Raw genomic sequence first — 14,032 nt, forward strand, 5'->3', positions numbered from 1 at the left:
CGTGGGCAGAACTGAAAAAGCATGTGCGAGCAAGGAGGCCTGCAAACCAGTTCTTTCTGGAGGAATGGGCCAAAATTCCAGCAACTTATTGTGAGAAGCTTGTGGAAGGCTACCCAAAATGTTTAACCCAAGTTAAACAATTTAAAGGCAATTCTACCAAATACTAACAAAGTTTATGTAAACTTCTGACCCACTGGGAATGTGATGAAAGAAATAAAAGCTGAAATAAATAATTCTGTCTACTATTATTCTGACATTTGACAATCTTAAAAATTAAGTAGTGATCCTAACTGACCAAAGACAGGCAATGTTTTTTACCATTACATGTCAGGGATCGTTTAAATAGATTTGGCTATGTTGTATGTGAACTTCTGACTTCAACTGTATATCAATATCAATGTTATATTACCGTTCTGGGACTAATTTGCCGTGATGCCATCTGACCAGCTTACAGTACAAATTGCATCCCATATTGATTTGATGCGGGACACATTTCATATTTAAATGCAGGATGATCCTGTATTTTAGGGGACGGGGCCAACCCTACCTGGAGGTCTAATACATTCTCATGAGCGAAGGGTGGATGCGGAAAATCTTAGGTTTATCGAGAGAAATTGTAAAATCGGTAGTACATCAGGACGAGAAATGGAAAACCAGAGAAACCCAGTAATATGGGTAGTGTTGGCAGGTATGCCATATATATATGAAAACAGTTGGTTTTGAAACTGATGTATACAGTGAAACCGTTACATCCCTAGACTGTATAAGAGGGATGAGATGGACCAAGCGTTAAAAATAAATGGTAGAAATTATAACACTCAATGTGGTAGCTGGAGGAATGGAAGTCCCACCTTTCAGTTTAAAGAGCCAATCACCTTTTGATAAAGTTTGTTGACTTGCATGCACATAACCTGGACCAGCCTGAAAATCTGTGTTTTTAGCATGTTTTGATTATACCAGATATGATTATATAAATTTTATACCACTTCAGATTTAATTGCTGATTTGAAATGTTATTGAAGCATAATCTAATAGTTTTAGAGATTTTGGTATTTAATAATTTAAGCAGATAGATGTGTACCAACAGATCTCAACAAACACCACTTATGTACACAGAGATCTTTTGTCATGTTGATTGTAGACAGTTACCTCATAGATTTGGGTAGACATTGGATTTTCTAATCTATCTTCTCTTCCTCACTCCCAGTTGTTTGAGCGAACCTGTCGTCAGTATGATAAGCTGAGGAAGAGGGAGGCATTCCTTGAGCAGTTCAGGAAAGAGGACATATTCAAGGACAACTTTGACGAGCTGGATAACTCTCGTGAGGTGGTTCAGCAGCTTATAGATGAGTACAGCGCTGCCACACGGCCCGACTACATCTCCTGGGGTACACAAGAGCAGTGAAAACCTCTCCAGTTATTCCCTAAAGCTCTTGATCTGCGAATTTCACAAACAAAAAGCCCTAAAATTCATCCTGTAAATAATGAAATTACTCCAGTAGCAAATAGCAGAATTTAAGTAGTAAATTCTCCTCTTAAAAGCAGAAAGTCATTTTCATTTCTCAAGTCTTGCAGGTGAAAGATCTTTAGCTCTGCATCACTACTGTTGTAAGAAACTCTCGCATATGTGACTTTCATCAGTTTTCAGACCTACAGAAGAGTTTTTCATAACCTGGTGCCTCTATCCTAAGCTGTTATGAACTTTCACTCTTCCTTGCTCCAGTTTCCTTTCTCTCTTTCTTGCTCCAGTTTCCTTTCTCTCTGTTTCTTTTTATCAGAGAATTTATGACTCTTTCTTAGTCTATTTTTGTATTGCACTCTGCACTCTTCTGCACAAAATCTACATCAATCCAAGTCAAGGTGATGCACTGTTGCCTGCACACAAGCTTCTGTGAACACACGTCACAGATAAGACTGGGTGGTCTCAGATGAATGTAATTGTAGGAGGGAGCGTGAAAGATTAAGCCACTTGGAAAAAAACAGATTAAAAGTATTTTATGAATGCTATCTTACTCCCTCACATTCACGCATGCATGCTTTAAGACAAAAGGCGCTTGCTTTCAGGGGCTAGACAATGATTGTGTGGTGTTTTGAATAAATCTTTTCCCCTCTGTCTTTTCTGAAACCAGTTCTCACGGATTATTCTAGAACAGTGGTTCCCAACCCTGTTCCTGAAGACCCCCCAACACTGCACATTTGGCATATCTCCCTTAACTGATACACCCAGTTCTGGTCTTTAAGTCTCTACTAATGAGCTGATAAGTTGAATCAGGTGTGTTTGATTAGTAAGATATCCAAAATTTGTAATGTTGGGGGGCCTCCAGGAACAGGGTTGGGAACCACTGCTCTAGAAGTTTAACTTGAGAGTTTTGAAAGACAATCAGCAGTCAAGTGTTATGCTGTACCTCAATGCATTCTTTCAATCAGAGAGCCCCGTTGTGGGTGTTGTTTGTTTTTAGTCAGTCAAATCAGTGATATTACCTCAATGACTCATACACATTCATTAAAATAAGTTTATTCTACTGCTCTTTTCTTTTTTGGACTGGAGAAAGGTTGTACCTCCAGAAATATTTCATGTGGAACTCTCTTGCCAAAACTCTTCGCAAGTGCTCTTTTAATCTCAGTGTGTTGTCATTATTAATGATATACTGTGTACATAGTTTGTCGTCAGACTTAATGCATTTACTTAAAGTTCATGAGGCTGAATAAATGTTTTTCTACAAGAAAAATTGCAAAATAAATTTGGTTTCATTAGTGTGTGAGAGTACAAATTACACTCAGAAAACATCTTGGCTCAGGCCAAAATCATTCACAGCAGATGACAATGGTCATTTTGCCATAATACACAGAGATGACAGTTTAGAAATGAAAGCCTACTTTCCTGTGATAATAGCTCTCTGGTCCTTTTATCTCTTTGCCATATTGTAATACCTGTCTACAGACATGACTTCATACCGAATCAAGCACGCATGTTAGCTGTTATGGTTTAAATCAAAGGTGACTTAAAAGTCTCTTTTCCACCATCGGACAAGATTCAGCATGGCACGATTAAAAACCGTTCTCGGCCCGGAATTCTCAGTACAGTTAGACAACCACACTCAACTGTGCTGGTGGAATGCTTGTGGTTATTTCGTGACTCACGCTTGGTCAGTTGCCAAGGTTACTTGTTTTTTCTCTGTAACTCGCCAAGTGCACTATATGGGCAAAGTAAACACACTTCTCATGCAGCCCTTAAACTCTTGCGTTACCAAGGTAATGACTGACGTTTTTCTTGTGTACATTCAAAGTCTGTTTTCAGCACCACAGTGGAAGAAAATCCGTAACCGTGCCGGCTGGCCCGAATCGGCATTGAATAGAACGATTTCGGGGGCCTGGGTAGCTCAGTGAGTATTGAAACTGACTACCACCCTTGGAGTCACGAGTTCGAATGGAGGTTGCTAGGGAGGGTAGAGTCACATGGGGTCACATCGCTATAATTTTGTTCTCCTTCTCGGTGGGGCACATGGTGAGTTGTGTGTGGATGCTGTGGAGAATAGCGTGAAGCCTCCACATGCGCTACATAGGACTGGGTATCGAGTTCGATACGTTTATGCACCGACCGAATTGCCTGTAAACAATCGAGTATCAGAAAATGTCTTGTCGTGCGGTACCAAATTTTGATAACTAAGGGATTAATCTCGTCAGTGTCAGTGTCAGTGATAAGTATGTAGCATGCATGATGTGCCCAAATCTAAAAGTGCTTACTTTTAGAAAAAACTAAAAGTTTTATCTAACTTGTAGTGGTACATGCTTGTGTACTTGTTAAATTATTGTTTCTGTGTGCGTTGACATAGTCCTATAATGTGGGACCTGTGTAACGTTAGATATTGTTTGGATGTATGGTTATAGATAGATAGCTAAAATGCTAAGATGCTAAAAATGCTTTAAGGTTGACAGATTCTGAATAAGTTTAACTCACATTAAACTAGTTATCTTGTTAAACTGTTCTTATCCTTTGTGTTGGCTGAATTAACAGTTTAGCTTTCTTTTTTCTTTTTTTTCTCTTCACATTAATGTTATAGCCTCTGCCCCTGCCAACCCTGGCATGAGGAGACCAGAAGTCTTTGAGTCTGTAAAAAAAAGTCAACAAACTGAAAAAATAAAACGTTAAAAATAAAAGTTTTTTTGAGGTAATGTTTGTAATCTTGTTAAAACGGTTTTCATAAAATTAGTAACGAAAAGTATCGTTAAGGAACCAGTATCAAAGTCAAGATATCTTATCAAAATGTTTTGAACGATACCCAGCCCTAGCGCTTATGTCTCCACAGTAACGTGCTCAACAAGCCACGTGATAAGTTGCACGGATTGACGGTATCAGACGCGGAGGCAACTGGGATTCGTCCTCCGCCTCCCAGATTGAGGCAAGTCACTACGCCACCACAAGGACTTAGAGTGCATTGGGAATTTGGCATTCCAAATTGGGGAGAAAAGGGGGAAAAAAATGAGTTTTGCAAAAAGAACAGTTCAGCGTGATGGTGGAAAAGAGGCTAAAGTGTCCCTTCATTTGATGGCTCTCCAACACATGTTTTTACTAGGGCTTTAATGCTCTTCCAAAAATGTGGATGCTTAAAAGCAGGAGTGTAACTTTTTTTTCAATGTTAAAATACTTTCTCCTTCTCAGCTTATAATGCAGATACAGCAACAATTAAGCCATTTGTAGGTTGATTTCCTCAAACTATAAAGACTGCTTCTCTTTGCCGCTATAAAATTTGCAGTTTTAAGCAGCCCGTCCAGCCTGACACAGAAACAGGCTCAACCAATGGTGTGAGTTTTGGGGTGGGACTGCTTGATTAACGGCAGATGGTGGGAGTGTTTTTAAAAAATGTATTTTTTTTTTTTTTTAAGAAATTGAGGGGCAGTCAATATAATGTTTGTGGTAATCAGCATTATGCCACAAAATGCTGTCGATTTAGCTTGATTTGTATTGAACCCGGAATATTCCTTTAAAGGTTCACTCTGTAATTTTCTTTTTCCTCAAATAAAAGGTTTAATTTCTATATAAATTAATATTAATATTGAATCATATATAAAATCATGACCACTCATGTGAGATGAAGAGTTCAGTCATATCAGCAACCTTATTAAAGCTGTTTTATTCTACATGGGGCGGGGCACCTCATGGGGGCAGCCATTTTAGGATTAAATTAATCCTGGTTTACTGTGCATAGTGAATTTCTACAATGTCATTGGTATCTGAAAACTACTGTGTTTGAATGATGCAGCATCCAGGCCACTAAGTGTAAGTATAAACCCATGTAAATCACTTCGACATACTTAAAAAAAAAATTACTAATTGCACATTTAAGCTTTAAAGTATGGAAAAATGGGCAAAACAGTATATATTCATAATATCAGCCCTTATGGTAATCCAACCATGATATCATGGCAACAGACATCAGTCATATAATTACTTGCTATCTGTAAAACGTTTATATATATTTTACGTGTTCACATTCGCAAAATAAGTACCCCATCTGAAGTTATGGTTTAACGGTGCTTTTTATTACATACAGTATTGATCATTTTGCACATTTATGTTAGCTGTACAAACAATAGTGCAATTGACTATTACACGTGTATCATAAGGTACCATGCAGCATACAAACTGTCTAAAGCATCAGAGTATGTCATTTGAGTTTTGTTACATGTATGACAGTGGGCAGAGCTGCCTGCAGCTGCAGAGTGACATGGAAAGAAAACAAGAACCATTTGACAACCACTACTGCCATCATAGGGGCTGAATATGAACATAGATTGGTTTAACAATGGGGCAAAAGATGCTGCTTATATTTCAAACGTTAAATGTAAAGAACAAAATGAACAACATAAAAGTTGTAATTGCCCTCCACCTTTGAATGTCAAGTAGTTGATAACCTTTTGTCTGTGGTATGGAGCAAAATAGTGTAGACCAAATAAACTATGTATAGAGAAGGGGGGAAAAAAGCCTTACTATGGCATGTATGAGTTTCAGCTGTTGGATGGTGTACAGACCATATGTTTTACAGGCACTATTGGCTCCTCTGAAGGCAACCTGAAGGCCCATACTGAAAATGGGCTCATGCTCAGGATAATTGGGCAGGTTTTATTGCTTCAAGGATAGTTTGTTTGGCAGTCAGAAACCAAGGGAAAGAAGACCCCCAACCTCTGGATATTTGGTCCATGTTTAAACATGACTTTGAATGGGGCAAATTACTTCATATTTGGTTTACTTAGTTTATGACATAAAATAAGAATAATCCTATTGGATATACATACAGTAATAAACTGATTATTAACAAGTTATATGTTGCCATTTGTAGACCTCTTGCAACAGGGGAAAGATGAACTCAAATTACAATAAAAACTACAGAAACATTATGACATCATTATGATATCATCAGCTCTTTGTAATAATTTCCAACACAAGCACTTAAATACAAATACAGGTCTTTATGAAAGATATATAAAACAAAAGTAAAAAGAACATTAAAAACACACTTCCAAACAATGTATACATCAGACGCCATAAATAAAACTAGTAGAATCTAAACACACATAGAAAGACAATATGCTTCCTCAGCAGGTGAGAGAGACTGTTCTTGAGCTGTTAGTCAAGCAACAGGCAGGGGCTACAGATTAGGCTCTTATGGAAATGTAATTTCTATAGAATATGGGACAATAATGTAGCATATCAATAGTGTTGAGTATTTGTCTTGCATTTTCAGTGTTTTTAAAACATTTTATGAGGTCTGGGATCCTTTGAGAGAAGCAAAATGGTCATGTTTTTTAACTTTAAAAGGGTGTTTAAATCAGTCCGTTTAAACTGGATTTCAGGATATGAGGCTGTTGTGGCTATAGGAAGCACAGTGTTGAGTTACTGTAAGCTAACAGCTCAGTCACGCAGCACTGGGTCAGGCTCAAAGCATTTTCACAAATACACTCACATCATACAGATAAGCTCAAGATCCTTTGGTTTCTGTTCTACAGCTTAAAATATTCAAATCACACACACAGGCATCATTTCTGTAATGGACAGTTCTGAAAGTCTGTGTAATGAAAAGTGCTTTGACCGTGTTTTCATTACAAGGTCATATAAGGTTCGATGAATGAGTTAAACAGCGAGCCAGCCGGGAGTCTCTAAAGGAACATAAAAAGCAGAGCAAGTGTATGTTTGTATGGGTGAAATGGTTTGCATCCTTTTCCTGCAGTGCAATGAGAAGACATGAGTTTCTCAAATCATTCTCTTTTCTTAGCTCTCATTTTGTCGGCGTGCTTTGTTTAAAGCTGTACTTTCCCCCCTGAGGTCTGTGATATTTGGCGGGATCCTAGGTGGCAGGGGCCAGTTGAGGGGCCCTGTGTCCTCTGGATTTGGTTGGCGGTGTAGCGAGGCTGAGTTCCAGAACTTACTTCTCTGTTGTGGCTCTTTGGTTTCCCCCCGGCATCATCCAGTCCTTTTCCACACAGACACATTTCCTTTCATGTTTCTGGACAGATAATGTCTACACTTTGCAGAGCTCAGGGGAGCAATCAGCCGGGACTGCACATGCGCACATGTGTGCGTGTGAGTCATTCCCTTCACACCGGGTGAGAGGGTAGCTCAAGTAGGGAGGGGTGGAGCTTAGGGTTGGTTTCCATGGAGATGCAGTCATCCTTGCCTAGCTGGCGACGGGTGGCACTGAAGTAAGCATTCATCAACTGCATGATCTCAGTCAGCTGAGAGAGAGAGAGAGAGAGAGAGATATGACTTTAGTAACTTTCCACTGTAAATTTTGCAAGCAGTGCGAAGCATTTTATGGAGTACTCTACCTTTAGTATGGCAGAGTCATTGTAGTAATGAAGTCTCGCATAGCCAGACCTTTAACTAAACAGAATAAGGTCTAGTCCAAAGTGCAGCTTATTCTGGCCAAGAACTGTCAACAATCAGCACTTTTCCACCATCAGCCCAAACAGTTTGAGCACGGTGTGGAACGCTTCCAGTAGCATTTCCGGCTTAGCACGCTACGATTACAAACCGTTCTTGTCCTGGATTTCTCTGGACGGTTAATGAACCATGCTGGTGGAATCGTTTTAGTATGTGGTGACTTAGGCCTCGATATACTTCTGTAGCAGTTCTTCTTCGTTCAGGGTTAAAAATACAGTGCAGCCGTAAAGTAATCACAGCGCTTCACTTTTTCCACATTTTGTTATGTTACAGCCTTATTCCAAAAATTATTAAATTCATTATTTTCCTCAAAATTCTACAAACAATACCCCATAATGAAAACGTGAAAGTTTGTTTGAAATCTTTGCAAATTTATTAAAAAATTAAATAAAATCCACAAAAAAAAAACAAAAAAAAATCACATGTACATAACTATTCATAGCCTTTGCTCAATACTTTGTTGAAACACCTTTGGCAACAATTACAGCCTCAATTCTTTTTGTGTATGATGCTACAAGCTTGGCACACCTATTTTTGGGCAGTTTCTTCCATTCTTCTTTGCAGGACCTCTCAAGATCCATCAGGTTGGATGGAGAGCGTCGGTGCACAGCCATTTTCAGATCTCTCCAGAGATGTTCAATCGGGTTCAAGTCTGGGCTCTGGCTGGGCCACTCAAGGACATTCACAGAGTTGTCCCATAGCCACTCCTTTGTTATCTTGGCTGTGTGCTTAGGGTCGTTGTCCTGTTGGAAGATGAACCTTCACACCAGTTTGAGGTTCAGAGCGCTCTGGAGCAAGTTTTGATCAAGGATGTCTCTGTACATTGCTGCATTCATCTTTTCCTCGATCCTGACTAGTCTTCCAGTTCCTGCCGCTGAACAACATCCCCACAGCATGATGCTGCCACCACCATGCTTCACTGTAGGGATGGTATTGGCCAGGTGATGAGTGGTGCCTGGGTTCCTCCAGACATGACGCTTGCCATTCAGGCCAGAGAATTTAGTTTCTCATGGTCCGAGAGTCCTTCAGGTGCCTTTTGGCAAATTCCAGGTGGGCTGTCATGTGCCTTTTACTGAGGAGTGGCTTCCGTCTGGCCACTCTACCATACAGGCCTGATTGGTGGAGTGCTGCAGAGATGTTGTTCTTCTGGAAGGTTCTCCTCTCTCCACAGAGAAATGCTGGAGCTCTGTCAGAGTGACCATTGGGGTCTTGGTCACCTCCTCAGATCACTCTTCTGGAAGGTTCTCCTCAGATCGCTCAGTTTGGCCGGGTGGGCAGCTCTAAGAAGAGTTCTAGTGGTTCCAAACTTCCATTTACAGATGATGGAGGCCACTGTGCTCATTGGGACCTTCAATTCTGCAGACATTTTTCTGTACCCTTCCCCAGATCTGTGCCTCGATACAATCCTGTCTCGGAGGTCTACAGACAATTCCTTGGACTTCATGGCTTGGTTTATGCTCTGACATGCACTGTTAACTGTGGGACCTTATATAGACAGGTGTGTGTCTTTCCAAATCATGTCCAATCAACTGAATTTACCACAGGTGGACTCCAATCAAGTCGTAGAAACATCTCAAGGATGATCAGTGGAAACAGGATGCACCTGTAGTATTTATTTATAATAAATTTGCAAATATTTCATACAAACTTCTTTCATGTTGTCATTATGGGGTATTGTTTGTAGAATTTTGAGGAAAATAATGAATTTAATCCATTTTGGAATAAGGCTGTAACATAACAAAATGTGGAAATAGTGAAGTTCTGTGAATACTTTACAGATTCACTGTAAGTTCTAAACTGCCGAGCAGTGGTATACTGTTCGCAAACATTCAGACAATTGCCACACCGCTGTGGGAGGCGTTTAGAAGTGCATTTAAATAGGAGGACGCTACATGTAAAACTTTAAAAATATGTTAACAATGACTTTATTCCTCATACGGAGTAGAATCCACATGAGGTCAGTAAAAGAAGCTATTTTAACCACTTGATGATGATTTAAAGTAATATATACACAGTAGAAAATGTTTTATTTGTCTTGTTTACATTATGAATTAATGACGCTAATGCACTAACATGCTACACGTGACCATAATATGCAATGGTTAAACTCGGTTACTGTAATTTATTATGACACTGTTACAGACAAAAAAATAAAACATTACTTGGTCTTGGAAAATGTCTCCAAGCGAACGACTGTACAGATGTAAGTACATTTGCACCAGCTCGCTAATAACTCTGCACATCGATGTGTTCATGTTGACTGATTTTGACTCACTGAACAACGCTAACAAAATTAGCCATCGGCCTCAATGTAGGTGGAGCTCTAGGTCACACCTACCGATGACATGGACCAATGGGAGTAAGAAGGTGTTTAGCAGCCGATAAGAATTTTTCATAAAAGTTCACCCCAGCGAGCTGTTACAAACCACCGAAACGAATGCAAAAACACCTTTTTGGACAGATTTTGTTCTAAATGACGTCACACCAGTTCATTTTTGGATTTCGTAGTTAGTATATCGAGGCCTTCAAGAGTCTTTCAAAGATTTGTTGCCAGTAAGTGATTATTTACTTCTCAAAAGTATCAACTTGGTACCTTGTTTCACGCGACTTGGTTTCCAGGCAGAAACAACTCACGGAAGTTGCGGAAAGTAAGCCAATCAGATTAAAAACTCACAAGTTCAATTTATGCTACATTCAATTGCACCTGCAAAGCTCCTATGTCTGAATTGGGCATTTATTATTATGATATGTCACGCATTCAAGTCGTAAACAAAATACAGAAGAAGCCAAACTAAAGAAAATACACAATGAATGACGGCAAAGCTCTTTTTTTTGTATTAGTGGATAAGCATATGTGAATACACTTGTATCATTTTAACAAGACCTGTATGACTTTTTAATGCATGGCACCAAATAATTTATTAATTAATTTGCATGAAAAACAAACAGCAAAAGTCATTAGCGTTACACTATTTGGTCTCCAACTCCAACCTGCATCACCTCAGTCTATTTATGGACTACGATCTTGAAATGAAATGCTTAGACTAACTATTGCCAACAAAAGCCTTCATCAGCCAATTAACAAGGACAATTGCATCTATGTGAACTTCTGCAATTAATCAAGATGGACTTCGAAGACTTTGGTCATTAATCTTACAGTTCAAACACAATTGATGTTTAATCACTGACCCTTAACACTTAGTTTAATAATTTTAAACCATGATTTTACCTATACATAATATTTACATTACATTCATAATGTTAGCCAGAGGGGAACTGGCCCCCACAGTGAGTCTGGTTTCTCCCAAGGTTAGTTTCTCCATTAATCTACATCTTATGGAGTTTTGTGTTCCTTGCCACAGTCGCCTACAGCTTGCTCACTGGGGTTATTAATACAATTATCATTTAATTATTTTTAAACACTATTAAAAATCGTATTTTATCTAAATTACACAATGATGATTAATTGACTTTATAGACATTACAGTTTTATCGTCTGTTAATGCTGATATTCTGTAAAGCTGCTTTGAAACGATGTGTGTTGTGAAAGGCGCTACACAAATAAAATTGACTTGACTTGACTATTTGATAAGGAGCTCTGTTATATAAAAAAATATTATTGAAATAAAGCACTGAAATGTAAATAATTTTGCAAAATCATTGCTTTCCATTGTGTTCTATGCTGACATACACATTACAACGTCAGCAACTTGGGTATCATCTAGTTTTCCACTGGTAAAAATGGCATTGCCTGATCATTCATGTGCTTGGAGCTCATAATTACGATATTTCTGACTCCACTTGAAGGCTGCATTAGTACTTTCCTGTTTAATGTGCAATAAGCGTCAGATGTCAGTAAACAGACTGTGGGTGTGGCTCTGAAGCCGAGACTACACTGCAGGAGATCTTAAATCAGCAGGTGACATATACACCTGCACTTAGATGCTTTTAATTTGTCATGCTACCGCTTAAAGGGCAATTAGGTTTCAGAACAGCTTAGGGTGAATGTTGATGACTGGGCATTATTAAATGCATGTGAACTACAGTAAATGTGTGTGTGTGTGTGTGTGTGTGTGTGTGTGAGAGAGATCTTGCATTGCTCTGAGGCTGGCTGAGGTGAAGTGAAGTGGTTTGGCATGAAAGATAGATTCATCAGGTTAAACACACAAGAGCGACAGCACAAAGGGAAAGTCAGCCAGCAGTAAATATCAGAAGCAAGACTGGTTCTCTCAGTGTATCCACATGTGTGCAGATTCAATGTTACATCTGGTCTGGCTTGTATTGTGCAAGTATTGCAGGGAGGTTTAAGATACATTGAGCTAGAAACCCTTTGACGTCACTGTCTTTCAAGTTTAGAAATCTCAAAAACTAGAATTGCAGAAGGTTCTTCTGTATGTTGTGTCAACTCAACTTTAGGAGTGAAAATAAAATATGTATTATGGCACACGTGGTAGTTAGATCTGTTATTTGTGCGTGTAAAATGTTCTAACAATATTTGTATTCAGTAAATCCAAGGTAATCTGAAACAAGATTTTTTTTTATATATTTTCTGACGAAATTGCCCCTGCTGAGCTTGCTCGATGATAGGGTGTTGTGGTCGGTTGTAAGGGTGTTGCTATGTGGTTGTTGGGCCAGTACGCAAACATCCAGATCACCAATATATAACAAGTCAAAAGCCACTTTTACATTTTGGTTCATAGATATGGCTTGGGTCCCTTCTTTAATACAAGTCTATGAGGATTTTAGTCGCCCACCAGGCAAAGAAAAGAAAGAAAATGTTATTTACATCACTTAGAAAAGTAAGACCACAACTCTCCACAACAAGCTGCACGGTTTAATATATAATTTATGTCTGTAGCACAAATGATAAGCGGTTTTAAAAAACAGTTACATATTGATATTAATGATATCAACCTCCTGTTGAAATGACAAAGAAATGTCCCTCTAAACTGACATATAGGAGGAAGTTGTTTTTTGAGATGGTTCCCTTTTACCTTGGTGGTTTCAAATAGCAGGTCCCGATCTCCTGCGGTGATCCTGAATGTGTTGCTGTCAGACACACCGTAGGAACAGATCTGACCAATGGGAAGAAACTCCAGAGCTTCAGCCTCACCCTGACGATACAGAGACACACAGGAAGCAGCCACGCCCAGCCACAACTTCTGAGAGAAGCTTCCTGTCGAACTCTAAGAGAAACAATTAAATGATCCAATTAAGCTATGTGCTATAAAAGTGTTTGATGCAATCTCTCAGAGTTTTAGTTTTCCATGTCATATACATTCCTTTTAATCCATTTTACTCAGACTAAAACGGAATATTATTTTAGTTGAAAAAAAAATAAAAAATAAACATGAATAATTACGTGAAAAAAGATCATGTGAAAAAGTACAAAAATGGTCACATTCACACATTTTGAAAAACATATAATTATTTATTTCAACATTTACCAAACACAAAGTATGCAAGATTTAACAACATACAATTCAACATGTGAAAACTGTCCTTATGAAAACCTGATTACCTAAAAAATAGCATATAATGAGAATACTAAAGTTACATTTTAGAATTCTTCATGCTTTAGAACATGTTATTAAAGGGATATTTCACCCAGAAATGCTGACTCTCATGCCATCCAAGATGTATATGACTTTCTTCTGCAGAACACAAATGAAGATTTTTAGAATATCTCCACTCTGTAGGTCAATTCAATGCAAGTGAATGGTGACCAGAACTTTAAAGCTCCAAAAAGGACATAAAGGCAGCATTAAAGTAATCCATAAGACTCCAGTGGTAAAATTCATGACTTCAGTAGCAATATGAAAGGTGTGGGTGAGAAACCGATCAGTATTGGAGTCTTCTTTTTTTTTTTTTTTACTATAAATTCTCCTCCCTGCCCAGTAGGTGGTACGCATGAATAGTGCAAATCGCCAAAAACAAAAGAATGTGAAAGTGAAGATTTAGAGTAAAAAAGGACTGATCTGATTCTAAAAATCTTAATTTCTGGTCATTCATATCTGGGATGGCATGAGGGTGAGTAAATGATGAGAGAATTTAAATTTGGGGGTGATTTATTTATGTAATTTAAAAATAAAC

The 14,032-nt window shown here is 38.6% G+C and overlaps 2 protein-coding genes across 2 annotated transcripts in view; one reads left to right on the plus strand and one right to left on the minus strand.

Moving 5' to 3' along the window:
• The window catches only part of LOC127647639 (tubulin gamma-1 chain-like), a 29,325-nt gene extending 26,373 nt beyond the window's left edge, over positions 1-2,952 (plus strand). Inside the window, exon 11 of the mRNA XM_052132006.1 lies at positions 1,208-2,952. Coding sequence (XP_051987966.1) covers positions 1,208-1,405 — 198 coding nt within the window. The 3' untranslated portion in view covers positions 1,406-2,952. The remainder of the gene's footprint in view (positions 1-1,207) is intronic.
• A 2,575-nt stretch (positions 2,953-5,527) lies between these two features.
• Positions 5,528-14,032, minus strand: part of plekhh3 (pleckstrin homology, MyTH4 and FERM domain containing H3) — a 64,436-nt gene continuing 55,931 nt past the window's right edge. The window contains exons 12-13 of the mRNA XM_052132435.1: positions 12,934-13,125; positions 5,528-7,731 (exon numbers count right to left, since the gene is read on the minus strand). Coding sequence (XP_051988395.1) covers positions 7,594-7,731; positions 12,934-13,125 — 330 coding nt within the window. The 3' untranslated portion in view covers positions 5,528-7,593. The remainder of the gene's footprint in view (positions 7,732-12,933; positions 13,126-14,032) is intronic.

Source organism: Xyrauchen texanus, chromosome 8 (assembly GCF_025860055.1).
Source record: "Xyrauchen texanus isolate HMW12.3.18 chromosome 8, RBS_HiC_50CHRs, whole genome shotgun sequence".
Lineage (NCBI taxonomy): Eukaryota > Metazoa > Chordata > Actinopteri > Cypriniformes > Catostomidae > Xyrauchen > Xyrauchen texanus.